At 49.5% G+C, this 24,427-nt stretch overlaps 1 protein-coding gene across 1 annotated transcript; it reads left to right on the top strand.

Moving 5' to 3' along the window:
* The first annotated feature begins 6,532 nt into the window (after positions 1 to 6,532).
* On the top strand, positions 6,533 to 17,154 carry THY1 (Thy-1 cell surface antigen). Its single transcript, XM_033172053.1, has 4 exons — positions 6,533 to 6,665; positions 14,430 to 14,503; positions 15,558 to 15,896; positions 17,023 to 17,154. Exons 2-4 carry the CDS (start codon positions 14,467 to 14,469, stop codon positions 17,133 to 17,135), a joined length of 489 nt encoding a protein of 162 aa, XP_033027944.1. The 5' UTR covers positions 6,533 to 6,665; positions 14,430 to 14,466; the 3' UTR covers positions 17,136 to 17,154.
* Positions 17,155 to 24,427: the final 7,273 nt, after the last annotated feature.

Here is a 24,427-nt window from a genome sequence, read left to right as displayed (position 1 = left end):
ATTTCGGCCATGTGGCCCATATCACATCGCAAAACACATTCATCATAATACACACAGAGTAAAACAATTTAACAAATTTAAACAATACAGTATGAAACCAATTTTAAAACAACCCATTTACACCCTTCTATCTAAGTCACACTGAGATCTGAGTAGTCCAACTGAACTAGTTTTTTTTAATTAAAATAAAAAATCTGTTAAAATGAATTTATCACCTATTTTATCGCCCCAATAATAGGTCTTAATTATTTTCTGCATTGTCATAAATGGGAAGAGAACCATTCCTCTTCTTTGTACATAGCACATTAGTCAAAAACCTAACGACCATATGGGTTCTATTTGGTTCCTCGTCATTTAATAAGTAAATTAATTTAGCATCCTGAGTTCCATCCTGGGTTTTCTTCAAAAGTGGAACCAAAAATTTGGACCGAGCTGCCGAATGAATTGGACAGCAAAAAAATATATGCTGTAAGGATTCTATAGAACCACTATTACAGTCGCAAAGGAGGGAGATTTGACCATTGGAAAGTCTATTGCCCAAAACTTTTGATGTATTGACCAAAAACCTAACACTAGACAAAGTGGGGACAGAAAAGAGCAGTGTGCTGCAGCCTGAGGGGAAGGAAGAAAAGAGAGAAATGGAAAGAGCCGGCCAGGTTTTGTCAACCTGGTGCCATCCAGATGTTTGGGACGGCAGCACAGCCACCCATCCTGTCAGCAATGCACATGGAGGGGATGCATGGCATTTGTGGAATGAAGTAACACAGGGCAGGAACCTGTCCAAAGGCACAGACCCCATTTCTGACTTGTGAATACCACCTGCCCTCTCTCGCATTTTCTAGTTGTTTGTGTTTCCCACCCCCTTTTTCTTTGCAACATGCACAAGATATCTCAAGCTCTCTAGGCCTGTGACATTTCTGCAAATATTGCTGCTTCCATGGTGATGAGGAAGCTGAGTCTGCTTCTTGCTAACGAGAAATGTCTGTTTTTGCCAAACATCTCAGGGGTTGTTAGCTAGAACAGGAAGATGAATCAGGAAAGGACAAGACTCTGGCAAAGGAATTTACAGCACAGAATTAAAAGCATGCAATCTGGGACTTGTCAAAATGTCTTGGGGAATGAAGGAGGGAAGAACAGAACTTAAAGGGCAATGCACATGCACACACACACACACACACACACACACACAAAACTTTGCAGGATCATTTCAACAATGAAGGGAAGAACCTCCTGCTTTTGGCATCCTTCATAGATGGAGCCAGATTCTGGTGGTGCAAAATGCAAGGCCAGCCGTGTGCATCATCTTCGAAGCCTCAATTCGTCCCTTCCTCCCTAGTGTGAACACTCTCCAGAAGGAAAGGGCTGTTTTTGCCAAACTTCTCATGCAGCAAGAAAGCAGGCCAGTGTCCTGAATGGAGAGAGAAATGAATTAGGGAAGGGTAGGAATCTTTTTTCCAGGGAACTGAGGCCCCTTCTACCTTGAATTCCTGAAATTGCTGGAGGGCCCAGAAAAGAAGAGCCCAAGGAGAAGAGAAGGGCTTGAATTCCTGCGGCTGCCAGAAGCATCTGTTTGCCACATGGTGACAGCCACTCACATCTCTCTCTCTCTCTCTCTCCCCTTCCTCCCTCCCTGCCTCCAAATCTCATCACTCTATCCACCCACATCTTTCCTACTTTTGAAGTTAACCATGTTAAGATTCTAGGAACATCAGAAGAGCTGGATCGGGACAATGTTCCATCATTTCCACCTCCTGCTTCCCACAGTGGTGGACCATTAGATCAGATGGCTCCAAGATGCTCCCAGGCAGGCAGCAGCCATCCCTAACTGTTACTCATAAGAACACTACAAGAGCTTGGCTGCTGGATCAGGCCAATGGTCCATCTCCTCCAGGAGCCTGTTCTTACATCAGCCAACCAGATGCCTCAGGGGAAACACTACAAGGCAGGCACAAGCACAACAGCTCTCTCTCTCCACTTCTGACTCCAGGCAAACTGGCATTAAGAGGCATACTGCCTCCAGCAGAGAAAGGAGAACAAAGCCCTTGTGGCCAGTAGCCATTGGTAGCCTCATCCCTCTGCACATCTGTCTATTCCTCTTTTAAAGCCATCCAAGTTAGTAGCCACCACTGCATCTTGTGGCAGCGAGTTCCATAGTTTAACTCTGCACTGCGCGAAGAAGTACTTTCTTTCGCCAGTTTTGGATCTTCCAATGTTCAGCTTCATTGGATGTGTCCCTAAGTTCCAGTATTATGAGAGAAAAGGAAGAGAAAGAAATCTCTGCCCACTTTGTTTATTTCCCACCATTCCTCCAAAGAGCTCACAACAACCCTACAAGGTAGGTTAGGCTGAGGGCAGGGGCGTCGTTGGGGAGGGGCGGTAGGGGCGGTACGCCCCCAGTGACAGGGTGATAAGCGGCGGGTGGGGGTGAGAAGCGGCGGCCCCTCCCACGCGCCGCTGCTCCCTCCGTCACCCCGGGAGCAGCAGCGCTGCACGGACGGGGTGCTCGCTCAGCCAAGCACCCCGTCTGTGCAGCGCTGCTGCTCCCGGGGTGACCGGTGGTGCGTGGGGAGTGGCAGGAGGGGCCGCCGCTTCTCACCCCCACGCACCGCCGCTCGCTCCGTCGCCGTGGGAGAAGCAGCTGCTGCTGCTCCTGGGGCGACAGAACGAACGGCGGCCGAAAGAGAAAGCGGGCAGGGAAGCAAAGCCGGCGCTTAAACGCGCCGCTTTGCTTCTTTTTTCCTCCCCTTTCGGCACTGAAAGGGAAGGGGGGGGGGAAGCAAAGCCGGCGCTTAAAGCGCCGCTTTGCTTCTTTTTTCCTCCCCTTTCGGCACTGAAAGGGAAGGGGGGGGGAAGCAAAGCCGGCGCTTAAAGCGCCGCTTTGCTTCTTTTTTCCTCCCCTTTCGGCACTGAAAGGGAAGGGGGGGGGGGAAGCAAAGCCGGCGCTTAAAGCGCCGCTTTGCTTCTTTTTTCCTCCCCTTTCGGCACTGAAAGGGAAGGGGGGGGAAGCAAAGCCGGCGCTTAAAGCGCCGCTTTGCTTCTTTTTTCCTCCCCTTTCGGCACTGAAAGGGAAGGGGGGGGGGAAGCAAAGCCGGCGCTTAAAGCGCCGCTTTGCTTCCTTTTTTCCTCCCCTTTCGGCACTGAAAGGGAAGGGGGGGGGAAGCAAAGCCGGCGCTTAAAGCGCCGCTTTGCTTCTTTTTTCCTCCCCTTTCGGCACTGAAAGGGAAGGGGGGGGAAGCAAAGCCGGCGCTTAAAGCGCCGCTTTGCTTCCTTTTTTCCTCCCCTTTCGGCACTGAAAGGGAAGGGGGGGGGGAAGCAAAGCCGGCGCTTAAAGCGCCGCTTTGCTTCTTTTTTCCTCCCCTTTCGGCACTGAAAGGGAAGGGGGGGGAAGCAAAGCCGGCGCTTAAAGCGCCGCTTTGCTTCTTTTTTCCTCCCCTTTCGGCACTGAAAGGGAAGGGGGGGGGGAGCAAAGCCGGCGCTTAAAGCGCCGCTTTGCTTCCTTTTTTCCTCCCCTTTCGGCACTGAAAGGGAAGGGGGGGGAAGCAAAGCCGGCGCTTAAAGCGCCGCTTTGCTTCCTTTTTTCCTCCCCTTTCGGCACTGAAGGGGAAGGGGGGGGGGAAGCAAAGCCGGCGCTTAAAGCGCCGCTTTGCTTCCTTTTTTCCTCCCCTTTCGGCGCTGAAAGAAGCCGAAAGGGAAGGGGGGAGCAAAGCGGGCGCTCTCAAGCACCTGCTATTTCCCTTTTTCCCCCCCGGGGGCGTGGCATCGCGCTGTGAACGTGCGTCATGACGTCATGACGCACGCGCGCGTCACGATGCCCCGCCCCCAGGGGTGCCTCTTGGCTTCCCGCCCCGGGCGGCCAAGGGGCTAGGAACGCCCCTGGCTGAGGGAGACTGTGGCTGGCCCAAAAATCTGACCCAGTGAGTTTCATGGCTGAGAAGGGATTCAAACCCTGGTCTCCCAGATCCTAGCCCAACCCTCTAACCACTACACCACACAGGCTCCACATTACTCTACACCATGCATGGTTTTGTATCGCCTTTCCTTCTCTCTGTTGCTGTTTGTGAGCGGCCCAGCTGGCTCTCCCTCCACCGAATGCCAGGCTCCTTCTGCCACTTTGCTCCTTTTCGCTACCAACATCCACATTAGGAAACTGCCCTTTCCATTTCCATGAGTGTTGCAGTGGCAGGATAAATGCAAGAGCCTTTTCAATAATAAATGTATTATCTGGCAAACTGAACCCCCCACTTCCTTATAGCTATGCCTGTAGCAAAGGCGTTCTCTGTGGAATGGGAACTCTCTGATCTTTTTCTAATCTGTTTCTATGGCTTTCTAGACTTCATCCAGAACAGATGGGATACTGGTAGGCAGCTCAGTTGCCCTGCATTTGCTGCATCATCCTCACTGCTCACTCCACTTCCTGTAACCGGAAATAGGGTTGGATCATGGGGGGGGGGGAATTCTTGCTGTACAGAGTGGGGGGGTCCATTTATGGATCTCTCTGCATAGTTGCCTAGTTCCCAATGCCTCAAGCTGTCCTATCTCCTGTTCCCTCCTCCCCAATTCACGTACTCATTCCTCCCATTTCAGAATATCTGTTCTGGGCTCTTGCCTACCTCACTGGCTTTCATTTAGCAATGCTAAAGCAACGCTATGTAATATTGCCCTGTTCAATTGCCATTTTAGGATTCCTAGTGTGCCTTATACTAGTATAAATCAAAAGGGACTACAGTATTTGAAAGTGGGTCCTATAATGCAGGTTAGCAGACCCTCCAAGTGCCCCTATTTTCCAGGGACATTCCTGGATTTACAGAAGCCGTCCCGGTTTCTGATTTGATCCCAGAATGTCCTGCTTTTCCTTAGGACGTCCCTATTTCCATCGGAGAAATGTTGGAGGCTATGGCTGGGGGTCAGAGGTGGGTACTGGGTCTCGACCAGCTGAAGATCTTCATGATGGCACGCAGCAGTTCTTCGGGGTTTCCAGCAGACGTCTGAGCCCCACCCCACCGCAAACTCATTGGTGATGTCTCATATGAGGTTGTAATAAGCAAAAATCTGCCCTTATTCCCTTATGGGGTACACAAGAGCCCTTGCAAAGTCCTTTGCAGGTTCTCCATTGGTAGGAGTAAAAAAGCAGAGCAGCTAGTAAGTTTGATCTTTATTGAAGCTGTTGCAACAGCTGTGTTTTTCAGGGGGAAAGACCCAGAACAATGCTCTTATAAAGACATTTAAAAATCCCTCCTGGAGTCTAGCCCACCCCCAGAAACATCCAATCACAGAAGAGGTGTAACCCAAGACCACCATCCCCCCAGATACATCAGAGCTACATCACAAAATGGGAGGGTCAGAGAAGGTAACTTGGGAATTTTCTACACCTGTGCCATCTCTCCTTGACCCCTCCCAGACACACATTTCTGCAAAACAAAAGGTTTCCTGCCAGTAGGGCTAATTGCTGTCCTTTGTGAGGGAAATGGCCCATACTTTTCAAACAGCCCCCATGGCTGTGCCTTTCACAGGTGTTTTGATTTTCAAACGTTAGCAGGGTTATCTGCACCCCTTCTGAGATCTGTGGACCACGTTTTTTCTTGAGAGCAGAGCTGTTTGTGTCCTTTTTTTCCCCCAGTTAGCAAGCCTGGCTGGGCTTGGTTGGCAGGTGCCAGCAGTGTGCGCTGACTCAGTCCTTAAGCTTTCCAAGAGACACGCACAGAACTGGAAAGCACCATACGGTCTCCTTTCGAACTACTTCTGCAGATTTGCAGAAACAGCCAGGCTCATTGTGCTTGACTAACACACAGCTTCCAGGAAAAGACTCGCATCAGATGAGGAATTCAATAAGGTTTTATTGGAATTCTAAGGTTTTGTTGTGTGCAGACAAGATTCCCTTTTTTGGTCTTTGGCTTAATTTTCTTTGACAATAAGCTGTGGGAAACACTCTACAAATGTTCACAAAACGAGACTAGGACAATGAGCAGTGTTGGGCTCTCCCTCCCAACTCCCCCTTGCCAGATTTCCAATCCTCAGCGGATGAATTGCAGTTACAAACCAAGTCTGGCTGGGCAAAAAATGGTCACGGAGAAAATACCTGAGCAGTAAAATTGGGGAGACAAGCAGTAAAATTGGGGAGACAAGCCAAAGGCTTGGGAGGGTCAAGGGTGATGGAGCGGGCCTTAGCCTAGAACGATAGTGGTGGCTGATGAGAGATGGGCACTGGCTGGGCCCGGTAAGTGCTGAGGAAGGCAGGGTGAGGCACCAGGTTGGTGAGAGAAAGGCAGGAGATAAGGGTTGCCTCATAACCACCCATGGAATTTGTATTTGTGGAGATCCACCTAACCAAACGTCTTCTGGGAAGCCGTCAAGTAGATCCTGAGCCCACCAACCTGAGCCCTCTCCCCAACAAGCCTTAGAAATGCAGCCCAGCTACCACAGCTGTCACTTCCGCCTCTCCTTCCCGGCCGTGTACCACGTGGCGTGGGTGGGGGCTCCAGAAGCTGCTGAAGGCGCTCGCCCCACTCCTGCAGAGAAGTCCGCTTTGTACCGCAGGGGGTGGGGCTTCGTGGGCGGGGCGTGTCCCGGAGCCCCGCCCCTCCTCCCTGTCGCCTCGTGCAGCAGTCTCTCGCCTTGCCCCAGACTGCAGGAGCCAGAGACGCGCAGGATCCTCGCTCCAGACGCAGGTAACGGGGCTTGCTTCTCGCTAGGAGACAGTCGGAGGAGCCCATCTCCAGGGTGGGGCGGCTGCAGAAGGAGGGTAGGTAGGAAAGGGGGCTCGGCGGGAAGCGGGATACCGCTTCTCCTCTTCATATTTTCTTGCCCCCACCCCCGGGAAATTTTGGAGACGCGAGGCCGCAGAACCGGAGGCGGTGGGCGATGGAGAGAGGGAGGGATGTGGAAGAAGATGGAGCAGGAAAGGTGGGATGGAGGAAAGGAGCGGTTAACCGCCCGGGGGAAATGAACGCACGAATAAAAAAAGACTGCATTCCTTTGCGCAAAGGTGCAAGCGCAGCGCTTACTCGTGAGCAAACGTGCCTAGGATTGCGCTGTTAGGGAGAGACAGAGCCGAGGAAGAAGGAGGTGAGCAGGGAGGAGGAAAGAGGCGAGTGGAGGAGGAGAATAGATCTGGGATGCAGGCAAGGGCAGGCAGGGAAAGGGGGATGGGGAAGATCTCGCTTGAAGCGGAGAGTGATTGTCCTGCAAGGGAGCAGGAGTTCCAGAGGGACGTAGTCGACGGGTCGGACTCTTGCAGCAAAAACAACAAGGAGTCTCTTGGCACCTTGGAGACTAACCCTTTTATTGCGCTTTTGTGGACCGGACTCCGCATCCCCAGGGAAAAGGACGGCGGAGGGGGCAGGGTTGGGTCTCTTGCGCTTTTGCCCTTTTGCTTCCTCAGCCTTAGTGATCCTCTCGGGTCCCCTCTGACGCAGCAGCCCCGGAGGACGACACCCTTGGGCGCTGCCATCTTTCTCACCACCCTAGAGCTTTCCTTGGTATTCTTATGAGGGTCTCCCTGTGGGAGGGGGGTGCCACCACGCCCTTCCTCTTGCAGATTTGCCCGTTCTTCCGCCTTACAGACCGTACCGCCACATGCAGAAAGTGTTTGGAGGGAGGCAGGGGGAGAAATTCGTTGTCTGCCCAGAAATGCGTATGTGTGGGAGAGAGAGAGAGAGAGAGAGAGAGAGAGAGAGAGAGAGAGAGAGAGGCTGTACTGATGGAACGGATCCAGCATCCGATTTCCAAGACTGTCTAACGCGGGCATACTTGCTGTATCAGCGCCACAGGGTAGAGAGCCATTGCCCTCGAACCAGTAACCTGATCTCCTTGGGTGGCGGACTCCAGCTGGGTGTCAGGAGCGCTGCGGTCACCGCGCCAAGGTCTAGGAATGTGGAAAACGCAGGTGCAGCCTGGGATTGGAAGGCTGGGTGCGGGACATGGCGGTGCCGCAGACCCTGTGCCAAGCGCTCTGCTGGCGATGCTTTTTCTGCAGCTGCCTGTTCTGCAAGGGCAGCACCTTAGCCAGCCCTGCAGCAGCATCATGGTGGACTGCATTGCTGGTGCAGTCTAGACCAGTCCTTCCATTTCCTGTGGGGTGGGCGTTAAGGTAGGGGGGCAAGGAAGCACCAGCACAGGCTGCTGTTGTTGTGACCAGGGAGGAACCACCTTCTCCTTCTCCAAGTCAATGCAGCCCCCATATACAGCAGTCTTTATAATGAGCCATAGGTCTATGTAGTACTGCCCACACTAAATGGCAGCAACTCTCGGGGGTTTCAGGCAGGAAATCCTGGAGAGCTGCTGCCAGTTGGTGTGGGGAATACAGAGCTACATGGACCAACGATCTGGCTCAGTATCAGCCAGACCATTGGTCCGTCTAGTTTAGTATCGTCTGCTCTGCAGGCAGAAAACCGTGCGTAGATTGGTGTGTCGTCGACTACACTCACTTGCAGTGGATTTTCAGATGGGGCATTTCCAGCCCTGCCTAGAGGTGCCAGGAAACTTTTGCGTGCAAAGAAAATGCTCTGCCACTCAGCTGCGCCACTTCCTCACGAACCCAGGACATCGCACAGCTCATGAGAAATGGCCTAAACCAATGCAGTATGAATTCTCCTCCTGTCTGCCTTGAAAGACTTTATTTGTTCCCAGTGTTTTCTGGGCTGGTTCTGCATAAACAGTGCACTCAGGCTATGCCCAGTGGTGCTGTTCTTACAACATGGGCATAGCCAAGGAGGGACAGGGGGGCAGCTCCCCCCCCCCGGTAGATCAAGTAAAACAATAGAAATACTTAACTAACTGACCAATCACATCAGTTCTGCCAAATTTTGTCCTCACTCATTTTACCAAAGTCTGCTCCATACGGAGCGTGCCTATTGATGTAGAGAGGAGGGGAGGGAGGGAAGCAGCAAGACAAAGGCAGGCTTGATATCAAATTAAGGCATGACCGTCAGAAAAAGGGGAGGAGTTGGGGTGCGCAGTAGATGGGGGCGGTTCATAACAACAGATGTCCGTCCGACAAGCCCATGTCCACCTCCTCCAAATCCCTATTTATCTCATTTATTTGTCCCACCATTCCTCCAAGGAACTCAAGGTGGCGTACATACTTCTCCGCTTCCCCATTTTATCCCCACAACAACCCTGTGAGGTAGGCTAGGCTGAGAGACTGTGACCAGCCCAAGGTCACACCCTGTAAGCTTCATGGCATGGTAGGAATTTGATCCCAAGGTCCTAGTCAGACAAGCTAACCAGAAATACCACACTGGCTCTTAAATATTCCTTCTCATCTCTCTCTCTCTCTCTCTTCCCCCACCCTTCCTCTCTTAAATCCCCTTTCAGGAACCTTGGGAAGCTACCTGATATTGAGTCCCACAATTTGTCCATCCAGCTCTGTATTATCTACCTGGACTGGCAGCAGCTCTCCAGGGTTTCAGGCAGGGCTGCCACCCAGCCGTACCTGGAGAAGCAGGGATGGGACCTGGGACCTTCTGCATGTGGATTAGAGAGGCTCTGGTGCTCAACTATGACCATAGCTCAGTGGCAGAGCAACTGCTTTGCATGCAGAAGGACTCAGTTTCAATCCCTGGCATCTCCAAGGCTAAGAATGACCCTGTCTTTTAAACTCTGGAGAGCTGCTACCAGTCAGTGTAAACAGTACTGAGCTAAATGGCCAACTCAGTATAAGGCAGCATCCTATATAAGGCAGCATCCTATATCCCACTCCTTCCATGAGCTTAGTTTTGCTAATTAGCAACCCAGTGGGCCTGCTTTGAAAGGGGGGGGGGTAGATGGTGCTCTTGGAGCAAGTTAAAACCTTCTGCGTCCTTTTCTGATGCAAATCACACACATACACACCCCTTTTCATATCTGTATTTTTACTCCACAGAGCTAGTAGCAGTGGTGGAAGGGTGGGGAGGAATTGGCAAAAGGTCACACCGGGTTCAATTAAACCCCCTTCCCCACAGCAGACCTTCCCTGGGTTTTCAGAACAGCCACTCACATACACAGCCCAGCTGCTAATTCATTTTTTTAAAAAATGGGTTGTGTCCTAATCCTCACTCTCCAGCATCACATCTCCTTTGTGCCTGTGAGTCATCTTGTAATATATCTTCCCACCGCGGAAGTCAGCATGGGCAGCAGCCACTGAAAACAACAGAAGGGATAATTTTGGGGTACGGGGGGGGGGAGCCTCTGCAGCTACAGAGGGGGTGGGAGGCCCTTGCAAGCTGATGGGCCAATTTCAATTTATTTGTTTGCTTGCTTGCTTGCTGCATTTATATGCCTCCTTCATCTTCCAAGGAACTCAAGGTGATGCACATGGGTTCTCCTCTTCCCCGTTTCATCCTCACAACAACCCTGCGAGGTGGGTTAGGCTAAGAGAGGGTGGCTGTCCCAAGGTCACCCAGTGGAGCTTCGTGGCTGAGTGTGGATTCGAATGCAAAATCCCCAAAATACAAAGCCAGCCCCTTGAGAAGGATCTGGGTCATGGAAGGGGACGCTGTCACCCTCTGGGTGTTACTGGGCGCCATCAGTCACAGAGGGCAGGGCCAGTGATTAGGGGTGGTGGGAGTTGTAGTTCGGGAACAGAGGTGGGGAACCTCAGCTCCCAGAGCTGAAGGTAGCCTGGCATAAGGCACCTTCCTGTGTTTTTGTTACGCAAAATGGCTGTGGCTCAGTGGGAGAGCATCTGCTTTGCATGCCAAAGGTCCCAGGTTCAATCCCCCACCCTGGCATCTCCCAATAGATGCTGCCCATAATTGCAGACAATACTAAAATAAATGGACCAGTGCTCTGACTCGGTGGGAGGTAGCCTTTAGTGCTTAGTACTCTGGGTACAAAAAAGAAAGAAAGAAAATCAGCACAGACCTTTTACAGAGAAAATGACTCCCGTTGCACTGCACATCCTCTCCTTGATCAGCTGGCAATGCCTTATGCCACTGGGGTCCCCAGACTTTTGAGGGTTCCCAGGGAGGCGCATTTTGGAACTGCCATGGGCACCTTTGCCATGTGGGCTTGACAAGTCAGGAATACAAAAAAAATATGGGTCACCTAGTTGGTGGCACACGGAAAGCAAAGCAAGAAGGCAAAACACGTGTTCACACTCTGTCTCCCCCCCACCTCTCCAGAAATGCACTCTCTAAAAAATAAAACATTAAAAGCCAGGCAAGACACACACACACACACACTCCAACCTGCCTAAAACAGCAAAACCCATATGCCAAAATTAAAACCTCAAAACAGGCAACACCCAAAGGGCCTTATCTCATAAATCTGCCCCCAAACCAAAACTTCATACAGGTTTGACCGAGGAAACAAGTTAAATAAAGGCGTAGAAAGCTGCCTCCTTATCAGGTCCTTCTAACCTTGCATTGTCTGCGCTGACTGGCAGCTCTCCAGGATCTCCAACAGAGAAAGGCCTTCTGCACCATTAGCTACTCGATCCTCTTAACTGCAGTTGTGGCAGATCAAACCTAAGGCCTTGGTGCAAGGCATGTGCTCTGCAGTGAGTCGAGACCTCCTTCCCTCTCCTTGCAGCACAGACCAGCAAGAAAGGTGTAAGGGTAAAGGAACCACTGACCATTAGGTCCAGTCGCGGATGACTCTGGGGTTGCGGTGCTCATCTCGCTTTACTGGCCGAGGGAACCGGTGTACAGCTTCTGGGTCATGTGGCCAGCATGACTAAGCCACTTCTGGCGAACCAGAGCAGCACACGGAAACACCGTTTACCTTCCCGCCAGAGCAGTACCTATTTATCTACTTGCACTGGCGTGCTTTCAAACTGCTAGGTTGGCAGGAGCAGGGACCGAGCAACGGGAGCTCACCCTGTCGTGGGGATTTGAACCGCCGACCTTCTGATCAACAAGCCCTAGGCTCTGTGGTTTAACCCACAGCACCACCTACGAAAGGTGTAGAAGGAGGCAAAAGACCCCCCAAAAAACCCTTTGGTTGCTACAACAAAAGGGCACAGGCTTGAAATAACTGCATAGCTTTCTGCTTCTTTGCCCTGCCTGCATTTCACTCCCACTGCTGTTGTTTTCCCCTGTGTCTTATTGTAAGCCCCTTGGGTTCAGGGACCTGTCAGACCTGTGCCTTCTAAAGCAACCGAGTTGTAAAGCTCAGGGAGGTTTATTCAGGCATCCTGCTTTCAGTGCTGCAGGGAGGGGACAGCATGAAACAAAGAGCCCTTGTGCATGTGCAGAGTGCCGCTCCTTGCTCACTCCAGTCCTGATGTATCTGGGATTATGAGGAACTGTCTTTCAGAGTGTGTAACTTTCTAAGAAAGGCTGGAGTCTCCATAGAGTCTTTCTGAAGACAACGTTGGGCAGGGGCAGAGTCTTTTTGAGGCCCAGACTGACTCCAGCTACAAAAGCAGAGGCTGCTGAACAGACTTGTGGGCTGGGGTATTGTTTAGGGCTTTTTGTTACTGTTTTTGATCTCAGTCTTTTGGCATCTTTATTTTTAGATCTTACGATTTGTGTGGAAATTTGGTTGTGTACTTTTGGATGTGTTTTGTTTATTGTTTATGAGTACTTTGGTTATGTTTGTAATTATGTCAATCGCTTTTGTGAGCCACCTTGAGCATAGTTTTAACTATGGAAAGGCAGCATACAAATAAGATGATGATGATACTGATGATGAAGAAGAAAGTGAGTTGGGGGGGAGAGAACCAAGCTTTTTTACCATCTTCCTGAAACTAGAAGAACAGGTAGGGGCTAGGAGCCAAGTGACAATAGGTTTTTCAAAGCCAGATGAAAGACTGGAGTTGGAATAATTCTCCTTGCCAAAGGAGCAAGCCAACTGCTAGCAGCGGTGAAACCCTTGATGGATCTGTCAATACTGATGAAATGAAATTTAAGTTCTGCGTTTGTGCAGCAGGCTGCACGCGCCTCTCTAACCTGCATCCAGGCAATCAAGAGGCATGCTCAGAGTTCAAGGACAAATTCCAGCCTGGCAAAAGCATCCATGCATTATGTGGAACAAGGCTGGCAAGGAATGTGACCTGGAGAGAGAAGTGGTTAGTGAAGAGATGGAGCTTGAATCATAGAACCAAAGAATTGTAGAGTTGGAAGGGACCCTGGAGGCTCATCTATTCCAACCCCCTGCAGTGCAGGGATCTTTTGCCCAGCATGGGGCTCGAATCCATGACCCAGAGATTAAGAGTCTCATGCTCTAGCGACTGAGCCACTCTGAAGAGAACCCCAAGGCCTGATAGACATCCTGGAGGACCTCATTCAGCCCCTAGGCCTGAGGTTACACTCCCCTCCTCTATACTGTCCTTCTGCCATGTCGGAAGGGGCAATAATATCCCACTGAGAGACGCTTTTGATGGCTGCCCCACGACTAGAGGCTTCCTTCTTCTGGAGGTTCTGCAAAGGCTGAGTAACCTCTAGGAACGTTGGGTCTGGGCTGGCAGAGAGAGAACATATTTCAGAATCAGCGCCCTTCCTTCTGCTTTGCTCACCTTGCCTTCTGTGGGCCAGAGGCAAGTGTGGAGCTGCCCAGTCTGCGGTTTTCCTGGTTCCAAACTGTGTTGTGTTGGAGACTTGGGAGGAAAGGTGGAAAAGACTGAGGAGGATGCAGGATTTTCGCAAAGCCAACCGGATGGGACCAAAGGCTGCTGGGAGACAGAGCATGCACAGCAACGATTCCCTAGAGCAGGAGCGGGGGACCGTTTTGACCACTGAGAGCCGCATTCCCTTCTGCATGACCCTCTGGGGGCCACATAACACGGGTCGGCAGGGCCAGAGGCAAAAGCAGATGGGGCAATGAATGCAAATTTTACTCGGTAAACACAGCAGGGCTTGCTTCTGAGCAGATACGCTCATGTGTCTTATTACTTAGGAGCAGTGAGAGAGGTTTTGCCGCTTCTAAGGCATCGTGCTGTATGCTGAAGCCTAGTTGAAGAGGTTGATGGGGGTGGGGACATAGAAAAGCGGGCTGGAGGTTTCTGTAATTTATAGGTTCCTTGTTCCCATTTACCCCAGAAGTGTCTAGAAGATGCTATCTATCTATCTATCTATCTATCTATCTATCTATCTATCTATCTATGTAAAAGCCCCTCTTTTGCCAAAAAGGCACACACTCTCCATCTGCCTGTCTCGCTCTCTGCCTCCTCACCCGTCTCCTTGGCGTCTTTCCCCACTGCAGGAGTCTTAGGATGACTCACCCCCAACTTAGCTCACCCAGCACTGAGTCATGGTTTCCGCTGCAGGGGGAGAAGGGCCGGGTGGAAGGGAATAAAGGGCCTGAGGCGGGAAGCAAGGGGTGTGTGGCGTGTGTTGTCTGTGTGCACACGCTAGGAAACTGCAGGCCCTCTCCTCCAAATCTAGCTCCTGCTTTCTAATAAGCTTCAGACCACGAGACCGGCTGTGTTCAGCCAGAATAATTTTTAACAATTGCCCCCTTTGCCCTCCCAGTCCCATCTCTATATAATCGGGTGCCTTTTCTACATCTAGATTCTTCCCACGCTCCACACCGTAGACCGGAAGGAAGATGAAGTCCACCATTGGTATTGCAGTCCTCGTGACAGGTAAAACTCATTGCCTTGTACTGGTGTCATCAAGGCTGCCACTTCCTTAAATGGAAAGTATTTTTTTTTTTTTAATGCAGTACAGTGGTACCTTGGTTCTCAAACGCCTTGGTGCTCAAACAACTTGGAACCCAAACACTGCAAACCCGGAAGTAAGTGTTCCAGTTTGCAAACTTTTTTCGGAAGCCAAATGTGCTCCATTTTGAGTGTTGCGCTTCCGTTTTGAGTGCCACGCTTCTGTTTCGAGTTTTACGCCAAGGTCCACCTGTTTATGCTGTTTATTTTGCATTTTGGCAACTCTTTTTCGTTTTGTTTTTGTGACTGTGTTCAACCCAGTTCAGCTACTGATCGATTGATTGTGTGACTGCAGTACATTGTTTATTGCTTTCATTTTATGGATCGGTGGTCTTGTTAGATAGTAAAATTCATGTTAAATTGCTGCTTTGGGGATTGTTTTTAAAAGTCTGGAACGGATTAATCCGTTTTGCATTACTTCCTATGGGAAAGCGCACTTTGGTTTTGGAACGGACCTCTGGAACGGATTAAGTTTGAGAACCAAGGTACCACTTTCCAGTAGCACCTTAGAGACCCAACTGAGTTTGTTCTTGGTATGAGCTTTCGTGTGCATGCACACTTCTTCAGATACACTGAAACAGAAGTCCAGTGTTTCAGTGTATCTGAAGAAGTGTGCATGCACACGAAAGCTCATACCAAGAACAAACTCAGTTGGGTCTCTAAGGTGCTACTGGAAAGAATTTTCTATTTTGTTTCAACTATGGCAGACCAACACGGCTACCCACCTGTAACAAGGTACCACTGTAAATGAATCAAAACAATAGAAAACAGACCCCCTCCAAAAGGAGGTGGTGTCCTTGCAGTGACCCAGAAAGGGATGCTCCCCTTTGATTAGTTAATTAACCTAATTTGATGGATTAAAAATGCTCTTGTTGTATTAATTTCACCTCCTAACGGATGAAGCTGCTGGGATTGCAGCTCAGCTCTGCAGATCATTGCTTCTCCGTGTGTTGGTGAAAACCTCTTGCCTTCTCCTCAGTGCTCCAAGTTGCCCGCTGCCAGAGGATTAGAAGCCTGACCGCTTGCATGAGCGACCAAAGCCTGCGCTTGGACTGTGCGTACGAAAAAAAGACCACGAATGCCCTGAGCTACGACTTCCGCCTGAGCAGGGATGCTGGCGTGGGGGTTGTTGTTGCCAGCAACCAGAATGTCCCCAACGCCATGTACAAGAACCGGGCAAACGTCACTGTGTCCAACAACCTGGTGTGCCTTCACCTCATGGGCTTCACCACCGCCGATGAGGGGACCTATGTGTGCAGGCTGAAGATAACCAACGATTATGAGGATAACCAGATGAAGAACATCTCGGTTTTCAAAGGTGAGCAGGAGGACTGGATGCCAGGCAGGAAAAGAACTCAGAGGAGCTGGTCTTGGTCCTGAAACGGCGTGGGTGGGAGAGAAATTCAATCTCATTTGCACCTTAACAAAGAAACTTCCCAGTTCACAATTAGACCAGAACACAGCTATCCTTCAAAATTCACACTTCTCCAAATTTTGCAATGCGATTCTTTGGCCAAATAATGTGCACAGAAATGGAAACCCTGGGGACAACGTGCAAAAAACGGCACCTATTTTAGTGAAAACGAGACAAAAATTATTGTATTGTGGGAAGTCGCTGGCAAAAATGTGTATATTTGTCAAAATGGTGTGGCAGGGGAAATTCACACTAAACTGTTGTCAAACTTTGACAGACTTTTTTTTTAAGCGCAAATTGCTGCAGAATTGTGGAGAACTGATATTAAGGCTGGTTAAGAAGGAGAAATTCGCAGAACCAAAAATGGATGGGTTTGTTCATCCATAAGGGCGGAGAACTGTTAACACAGGCAAAGATGTTTATTGGGTTAGATTTAAGACAGGAGGCAAAGTGACCCTCACGAACTCACAGGGGGTAGAGGGGAGGGTAGAAATCAGGTGGGCACATTTTTGGTGATTTATTTTGGGTTCATGACTTCATTTTATTATCATCCTTATTAAGAATGGTACAATGAGTTAAAGTAAATAGAAAAAATAGAAAGAGTACATAAAAACATTTTAAAAAGCAGAGGGAAACAACAGCAAGAATAGGAAAATGAAATATAATTATGGTTATGGAACTATATAATATCTATGTAAATGGACAAACCTATGGTTTCCCTCAAGTCTACGTTGACTCATGAGTCACTACGGTTTTGATATACTTTCCAAATATCATTAGATTTGTCCATACATCATCTTCGACCGAAAGCAATGCATTCGTGGGTTGCAAGAGTTGTCATGTCATCTATCTATGACTTTATTGAATGATTCTGATAGTCTGATTGCCTTTCCCAAGGTGATTTCCCTTTTTTAAAAAAATAATAATGCTTAAACAAATAGAAGGTGGGAATCCTCAGGCCCAGTGTTTTCATCAGGAAAACTAATGCAACCTTTCCCCACGTCTGAATGCACTCTTTTGTTTCTTGCAGACCGGCTGGAGAAATGCGCAGGAATCAGCCTCTTGATCCAAAACACCTCCTGGCTGCTGCTGCTGCTGCTCTCGTTGCCTCTCCTGCAAGCAGTGGATTTTGTGTCCCTGTAAAGGAGAAGAAGCCAGCAAAGTGGGCGGAGGGAGGGAGGGAGGGAGGGAAGGGAGAGCCGGCTCGCGAGCGGACTTAAACCCAACAGAGCATCGTGGCCCTTTCCTTTTTTTTTCATTGTTGTTCTTGTTCCAGAAAGAGGCAGCCGATAAGGAGGATGGTTTGACGCCAAACCCCGATTGTATCTCTTAATATTATCTCTCTATATCTCTCTCTATATAGCCGCATAGCTGATGAAAGTGACTGATTTGCGCTAAAAGCCTGTATCATACCACCACATTCAAGGAACGGGTCACCCGGGAGGGGGGTGGCGACAGGAAAAGGAGGGGGGAATCCTCAGTGCCCCATCTGGAAATCAAGCATGGCAGAATTTATGTGCCACTGCCTTTCTTTCTTTTGCCCCACCCCATGCCAACTTTGACTATTTCGGTTCCTCTCTTTTTTTTCCCCACCTCCCCCAAAGGTGCCCCCGCTTCTGGTCTTCTGCAGCTTTGTCTTACAGACTCGAGGGAAGGAGGCAATGCCAGCGAGACTCAGCATGCTTTTTAAATTTTAAACCAAAGAGGTGCACAGCAAACTGTAGAGGGGGCAGGCGGGGGGGTGCTCAGCCCCACGTGGGCATAGAGCAGGGGTAGCCAACAGGGTGCCCAGAGGACATCTTAGACTCCAACTCCCATCAGCCCCCCAGCCTGCTTGGCTGTTGATCAGGCAACATGGGAGTTGTGAGTTGCGACAGCATGCATTGAGAGCCCGCATATTTCTTGCAAACCCTTTATATGTTTAAGTACAATCAAGTGATAGTATATACATATTGTTAAATGAAATAAATTAACTTTTGGGGGACAGCCACGCTGCCTACCCCTGGCACACAGTGCCCCTTTCCCTCTGAAGTCCACAGCGGTCTTTATTGCAGCATGGCCCTTATCTCCTGGGTATCCTCCGCAAGAGAACAGGAAATCTCTTGCGCCTAGGGTTGGGTTGCAAAAGGAATAGCAGAGGCTTGCAGATTCACTACCATAGGTGGGCGCTGGCTGCTGAACGAAGGAGTCATAGCTTTAGTGGCATGTAAGTCCTGTGTTTGCATGCAAAAGGTTCCAGATTCAATCCCTGCCGACCTGTCACTGAAAGCTGTTTGCCAGGGAGCAGCAGTGAGGGAGAGAGTTGTATGCTGTTACTTTCATTTGTTTGTTTTCATGCATGGCTTGTGGGCTTCCCAGTGTGGGCAAGTGCAGAAAGTTGGGTGCTGAGCTCAGGTGCAAGTGACCCAGCAGGGCTCTTCTTGCATTTAGGAGAGCCTGGGGTGCAGCGGCGGGTGGCTGAGATTCAAATTTGCCCATCATTTGCTCTGCATAACAGGATCCTCGAATTGGCTGGGTTCCGTGAAGGGGAATTAAAATCAGTCCTGGCCCAAGCCACTGTTATGCTAACCCTGGTTTGTTTGTTTTTTAAGGAAGATTTTAAAATTATTGTTGTTGCACGGCACCCCAGTCTCCAAGTGATGTGATTCCAGCGGTTCTAGCTGCTTACCCAGGGTTCATGGAAATGAGGCATGGCAAAGACTGTGTTGTCTTTAATATATATGGTTTATTTATACACATATACAACCTGAGCCTATGAAGGAGGAATTCACAGCATCAGCACCCCAAAAGGGTCTTGTTTCTCCCATAGTCACAGCCTTGGATTCAAACAGACATCAAATATTGCTTTCTAACATTGCTCTCCCTCTCTTTCTTCAGCTTGCTGCTTTCCTTCTAGGACACATCTCTCCTCACCTCTCAACCCGAAACTCTAGCTTTAACTGTTGAGGGAGGGGGACCCACCCACTCTCAATCTAGCACAAGCCCTTAGGGCTTTTGTTCTCTTAATGGCCCATCACCCAGGAGGCTAGCCTGACTTGATTAGCTTTTGAACACTTGCTGAAACCAGAGATTAGAGGCTTCTAGCATTCTGTTTAACACCCCTAGCCTTGGTTAAACACTTACTGGATCCAGGGATTAGAGTGGTCTGGCACCCACAAACTCATAACACTACCCCCCCCCCAAAAAACCAGACACCTGTCCACACATTTTCAACAAACAGCAAAATATCTCTACCCTGTAGAAAATTCACAGACCAGTAAGCCAAGGCATTAGAACACACATCGTTAAAAACAGATAATAATACACAATGACACTTTTAACCCAACCCAGTACAGTAACAGCTTATTCCTTTCAAACAAGTCAGGCCTTCTCCTTTTTCCTCAGTGCACACTCTTAGTCAGTTCTGCATTCCACACTTGGCATGTCCAAGATGGTGAGTTTTGACATGTTTAAACCAGGATACAACTCTTAGCACCCTTGTTTATTCTTTCCCTTGCGCTCCTGCTGCACAAGGCAGATTTCAAACATACAGCTAGCTGAACAGTTCAAACAAATCATTCAACAGCCCCCATCACCACAAACATGCAAAAAAACACAAACAGCAGCATTCAGAAAATAAAAAAATGCCAAAACTTCCAGGATGTTCCCCAGCAGCAAATAATTAAACAGTCCCAAAAAGTTACAGGTGGGTAGCCGTGTTGGTCTGCCATAGTCAAAACAAAATCGAAAATTCTTTCTAGTAGCACCTTAGAGACCAACTGAGTTTGTTCCTGGTATGAGCTTTCGTGTGCATGCACACTTCTTCAGATACCTGAAGGTGCTACTAGAAAGAATTTTCGATTTTGTTTAGTCCCAAAAAGCACAGCCCACTGTGCGCGCCCCCCAACGCCATGCAGTTGCCTGCATGACTGTTGGTCTTGGGATTTCACAGAGTTCTCAGTTCCAAGTAGATCAACAGTTGCTTTGGGGATCAAATTACACATTCAGGGTTTGTTTTTCAAATTTCTCTTTCCCCTCCCCTCTAGTGGATCGGAGGCTCCAAACTCCAGTCCCCAAACAGTCTCTGCAGCGACATGCAGGCTTCAAGACACAACCATAGGAACACTTATGCTTCTGCACTGGCACACTGGGGGTCCCCTGCATCTTTCCCCCCCTCTTGCTAACCCTGGGCCAGTCCATTTCATCCCCTGCCCCCCAATCAAACTCTTTACCTGGGGTAAAGGATCAGACCCCCTAAGTTGGTGACCAGAAATTGCCCTCTGTTTCCTCTCAACAGCCAGGAATCCACCCCCCCCCCTGCTTACTCCCAACATCTCCTGAATGCTTCATGGACCCAAACAAAGGCAGGTAATCCTCCCAGTGGCTCTTTCCTCCAAAACCCACGGGATCCTGGGTGACTGTAGGTGCTGGGCTGCACCCAGCATAGAGATGGGTCCCCACCGTGCAAGGCCATATCAGGGCACCCAAGGGGCAAAATCATTGTGGGCGGTTATCTCATCCATTTGCTCAGACACCAGCTGCTCCTCTTCTTGCATGCTCTCTCACACCTCCAATTTCTCCTGCTGCATCTCTTTCTTTTGGCACCTCTGCAGGCCACTTATGCCTCTAGCTTTTCCGGTGTCTTTTCCACAACTGGGAAAAACACCGCTGCTCTACTTTCACATGAATATTAACACACCTCTTTTTCTTGCACCTCCGTAAGGGCCGATTCCCCTTGCTCACGCACGCAAACCTTGTGTCTCTCCCACCGCACCGCTGGCACACATGGAGTGAAGAGATCTCTAGGCAGCAGCTCTTCACCTCCATCCTGCAGTGTGCCCTCCACTAAGGCACCTTCCTCCTGCACTCTCCCTTTTCCACAGCAGGCTCCGAGGGAGTGGAGAAATCACTCAGCAGCTGCTGCTCAGCTCCAGCCAGCTGGAGGCGTTGTCTTCCCCCTTGCCTTCAGCTACTAACTTTGCGGTCCAAGCCCCTCAGCTGCCCATCCACACAGTGTATCTGTTTGGCCACCCTTCCATCTAGGCGTCTTGTAGCTGAGCTCCTGGGTCACTTCCAAACCCCTGTAGCATCTCATGAGGCAGGGCTCTCGCCTCGCATGTAGCCATGCTTTCATCTCCATGGAGAATTCGTGGCCACTCTGCCAGCAGCTGATCCATTTTATCCAACCGCCTGCTTTGTTGCTACTTCACTCTCTTAAGCCACTCAAGGAGGGTTGCTGTTGTTCCCTCCGATTCAGGCACACATCTCTCACAGGCCCTCCTCTAGGAAACCTGAACCCCAACTTCTGGCACCAGTGTTGCGCACCAATCCAATCTCTGAGCAATTCAAGATTCTGGGGTTCTGGGAGCTTACCCAAGGTTTGTGTTTCCTTTAGGAAATGAGGCCCGGCAGAGACTGTGTTGCCTTTAATATATATGGTTTATTTATCTGTAATATATTATTTATGAACCTGAGCGTACGATGGAGGGGTTCACAGCATCAGCACCCCAAAAGGGTCTTGTTTCTTCCATACCTACAGCCTTGGAATCAAACAAACATCAAACATGGCTTTCTAAAGTTGTGCTCTCTCTCTCTCCAGCTTGCTGCTTTGCTTCTAGGGCACATTCCTTCTCACCTCTCTACTCTAAACTCTGGTTTTAACCATTGAAGGAGGCCCCCCACCCACTTTTCATCTAGGACAAGCCCTTTGGTCCTTTGTTTTCTTAATGGCCCATCACCCAGCAGCCTAACCTATCTTGATTAACTTTTAACACTTGCTGAATCCAGGGATTAGAAGTGTCCAGTACTCAGTTTAATACTCCAAACCTTGATTAAATTCTAACACTTACTGGATCCAGGGAATAGAGAGATCTGGCACCCATAACTCATAACATTATCAAGTATCAGGGCAAAGCTTTCCAGTTAACCCAGCCCAAGGTGACCAGTTTTTAGTCTGTCAGCAAAACAGATCCTGGTCTTTTCTCTGAAGAAAAGCCTAGTGTGTAAAAGAAGCCACCTTGTACCATTGGCCCACCTAGTCTAGTATTATGTGCACTGACTGGCAGCAGCTCTCTGGGGTTTCAGGCAACAGTTCCAGGAGATGACAAGGATTGAACCTGGGACCTTTCCACGCACAGCAAGATGTTCTCCCACTGTGCCATAGCCCTCCACTGTGCCATAGCCCTGAGCAGCTTGCTTGCATGGGATAGCTCAGTCGGTAGAGCATGAGGCTCTTAATCTGAGGGTTGTGGGTTCGAGCCCCATGCTGGGCAAAAGATTCCTGCATTGCAGAGGCTTGGGCCTTGTGGTCCCTTCCAACTCTTCTGTGAATCTATGATCTTCCCCCAGCCCTCAGGTGGAGGAAAGAAAGGGCGCACAGTCTTACCAGGGGCCAGGAGAAATGACCCCTGGACAACCAGGCTGGAAAGCACCATTAAGTGTGGTTCTCTACCCCAACTCCCCAGTTTGCAGCTGCATATGTCTAACATAGGGGTATGAAGGCAGTAATGGGGTGTGGGGGTGTGTCAGGACCTGCTAAATCATCTGTGGAGTCTCCCTGCTCCCCTCTGCTCTGGAAGTTGCCGCTTTCTTGCCATGTAGTGCCGTGACCAAATCCATGCATCTCCAAACCTAAATCTTCACCACCAGCAACAACCCCTAGCAAATCTGCACCCTGGTGGTCTCTTGGAACCTTGAACAGCCTTTGTAGGTGGAGCCAACCAGAGCCCCGCCCTCCCAGTCTAGATAGGAAAGGGCAAGACTGAGAGATGAGCCCAGGATATGGCTGGGTAGAAAACAGCCTGAGATATTCCTCTCGTTGCACAATTCTTTGGGTGTGGGGATGGTGGCTGCAGTCCCGTAGGGCTTTACTAATGCTAGTCCTGCTTGGAGTAGACCCATTGAAGTTTAATGGGCATGCCCAACTTAGTTTCATCCATTTCAATGGGTTTACTCTTAATAGAAGTGGAAGCGACCCTTAGTCTGCAAGTGAGTGTCATCGTTGACCACAGTGAGTCTTACCACTGAGTAAGCAAGCAAAATGTTCAGCTGTAAAGGGTGTGAAATGTTTTCCTTGGCCGCCAGTTGCCCACCTGTGGCTAGAGAGTCCTAAAGTTAGAACAGTCCTAAGTGGAGAGGCTGTCTTGGATTCTCAGCGCTACTGGAATTAAGGGCAGAGTCCACCTCCAAATGTTGTGGCGTGAGTTTACAGGCTGTGATGCCCAGAAACGGGGCTTGTTTGACAAATGGTATCATTACCTGACTCAGAAGGTCCAAACTTTACATTCTCTTGTTGCATCGCAGCTGAGCAAACCAGGCCCTCCTCATTTGTCGTTCCAGCAAAATCTGCTTAATATTTTCATTATGCCTTTAAATAAATTCCAGTCTGGATTCCTGGAACACGTTTGGAGCGAGCCACTTTCCCTAGTCACTTCTTGACAGCAGAAGGTTGTTTCCAGGAGATATTAGAGGAAAAGCAAATGTACCCAGCCAACTCTGCTAATTGCAAATGATAGAAAACAGATTATTTTACCAGTACTGGTAGAAAACTGTGGACTAGTACCTTGGGTAGACTTTGCAAGGTGCCCTATGCTGTGGGTTCTCTCACACCAATACCACTCTTTGCTTAACCATACCAGCAACTATAAGTATTTCTTTCTAAGCTGCTTTCTGGATAGCATGAAGGAAAGCAAAAACTTTCTTTGAACTGCAAATGACCAAAGTAGATTTGCTTTACTAGCCTACTAGAAAACTGTGGACTAGAACCTTTGGCTGACTTTGCAAAACACTGTGCACCTGCATTTTTCTTAATTTTCTCCCCCCACCACATTCACCTACTCATAGTGGCACTATTTATAAACACACACACACATATAAATTTCCAGTATTTATGTGCCCAGAACTGAGGGTGCAAAATATAAGCAGTTCATGTGCTGTAGTTTTTGTTATGCCATTTGAAATGGGCAGGTGGATATCTGCATGTCACATGCACGTTTTGTGGGATTTCAAGTAAAATGTGTGCTTTTTAAAAAGGGGGAGGGCGGACCCCCCCCCCTTTTTTTAGCCAGGCTTTGTAAACACAGAGAGTGAGTGAGATTACAACTGAAAACAGAGCGATGCGCTTACAGATGTTGCAATTCTTTGCCGGATAAGAAACTTGGAAAGAGCAACTTGCATCTAGATAGATCCATTGTGAAAGAGCTACAGGCTGCCTGGGCTGAATCCTGCTGGAGGCCTGAAACGTAACAGGAAGCTGAGGTTTATTGGTGGGGTATTTGGTTAGGTGGATCTCTGCAAATACAGATTCCATGGGTGGTTATGAGCTGGCCCCTTTCCTTGCTTCTGTCCTGCCCTCACCAACCTGGTGGCCTCACCCTGCCTTCCTTAGCACTTACCAGGCCCAGCCAGTGCCCATCCCTCATCAGCCCCCGCCATCGTGCTAGGCTAAAGCCTGCTCC

Source organism: Lacerta agilis, chromosome 15, assembly GCF_009819535.1.
Source record: "Lacerta agilis isolate rLacAgi1 chromosome 15, rLacAgi1.pri, whole genome shotgun sequence".
Taxonomy (NCBI): domain Eukaryota; kingdom Metazoa; phylum Chordata; class Lepidosauria; order Squamata; family Lacertidae; genus Lacerta; species Lacerta agilis.
The sequence above is the reverse complement of the archived record's forward strand: the minus strand, read 5'-3'. Positions and strand labels throughout refer to the sequence as shown.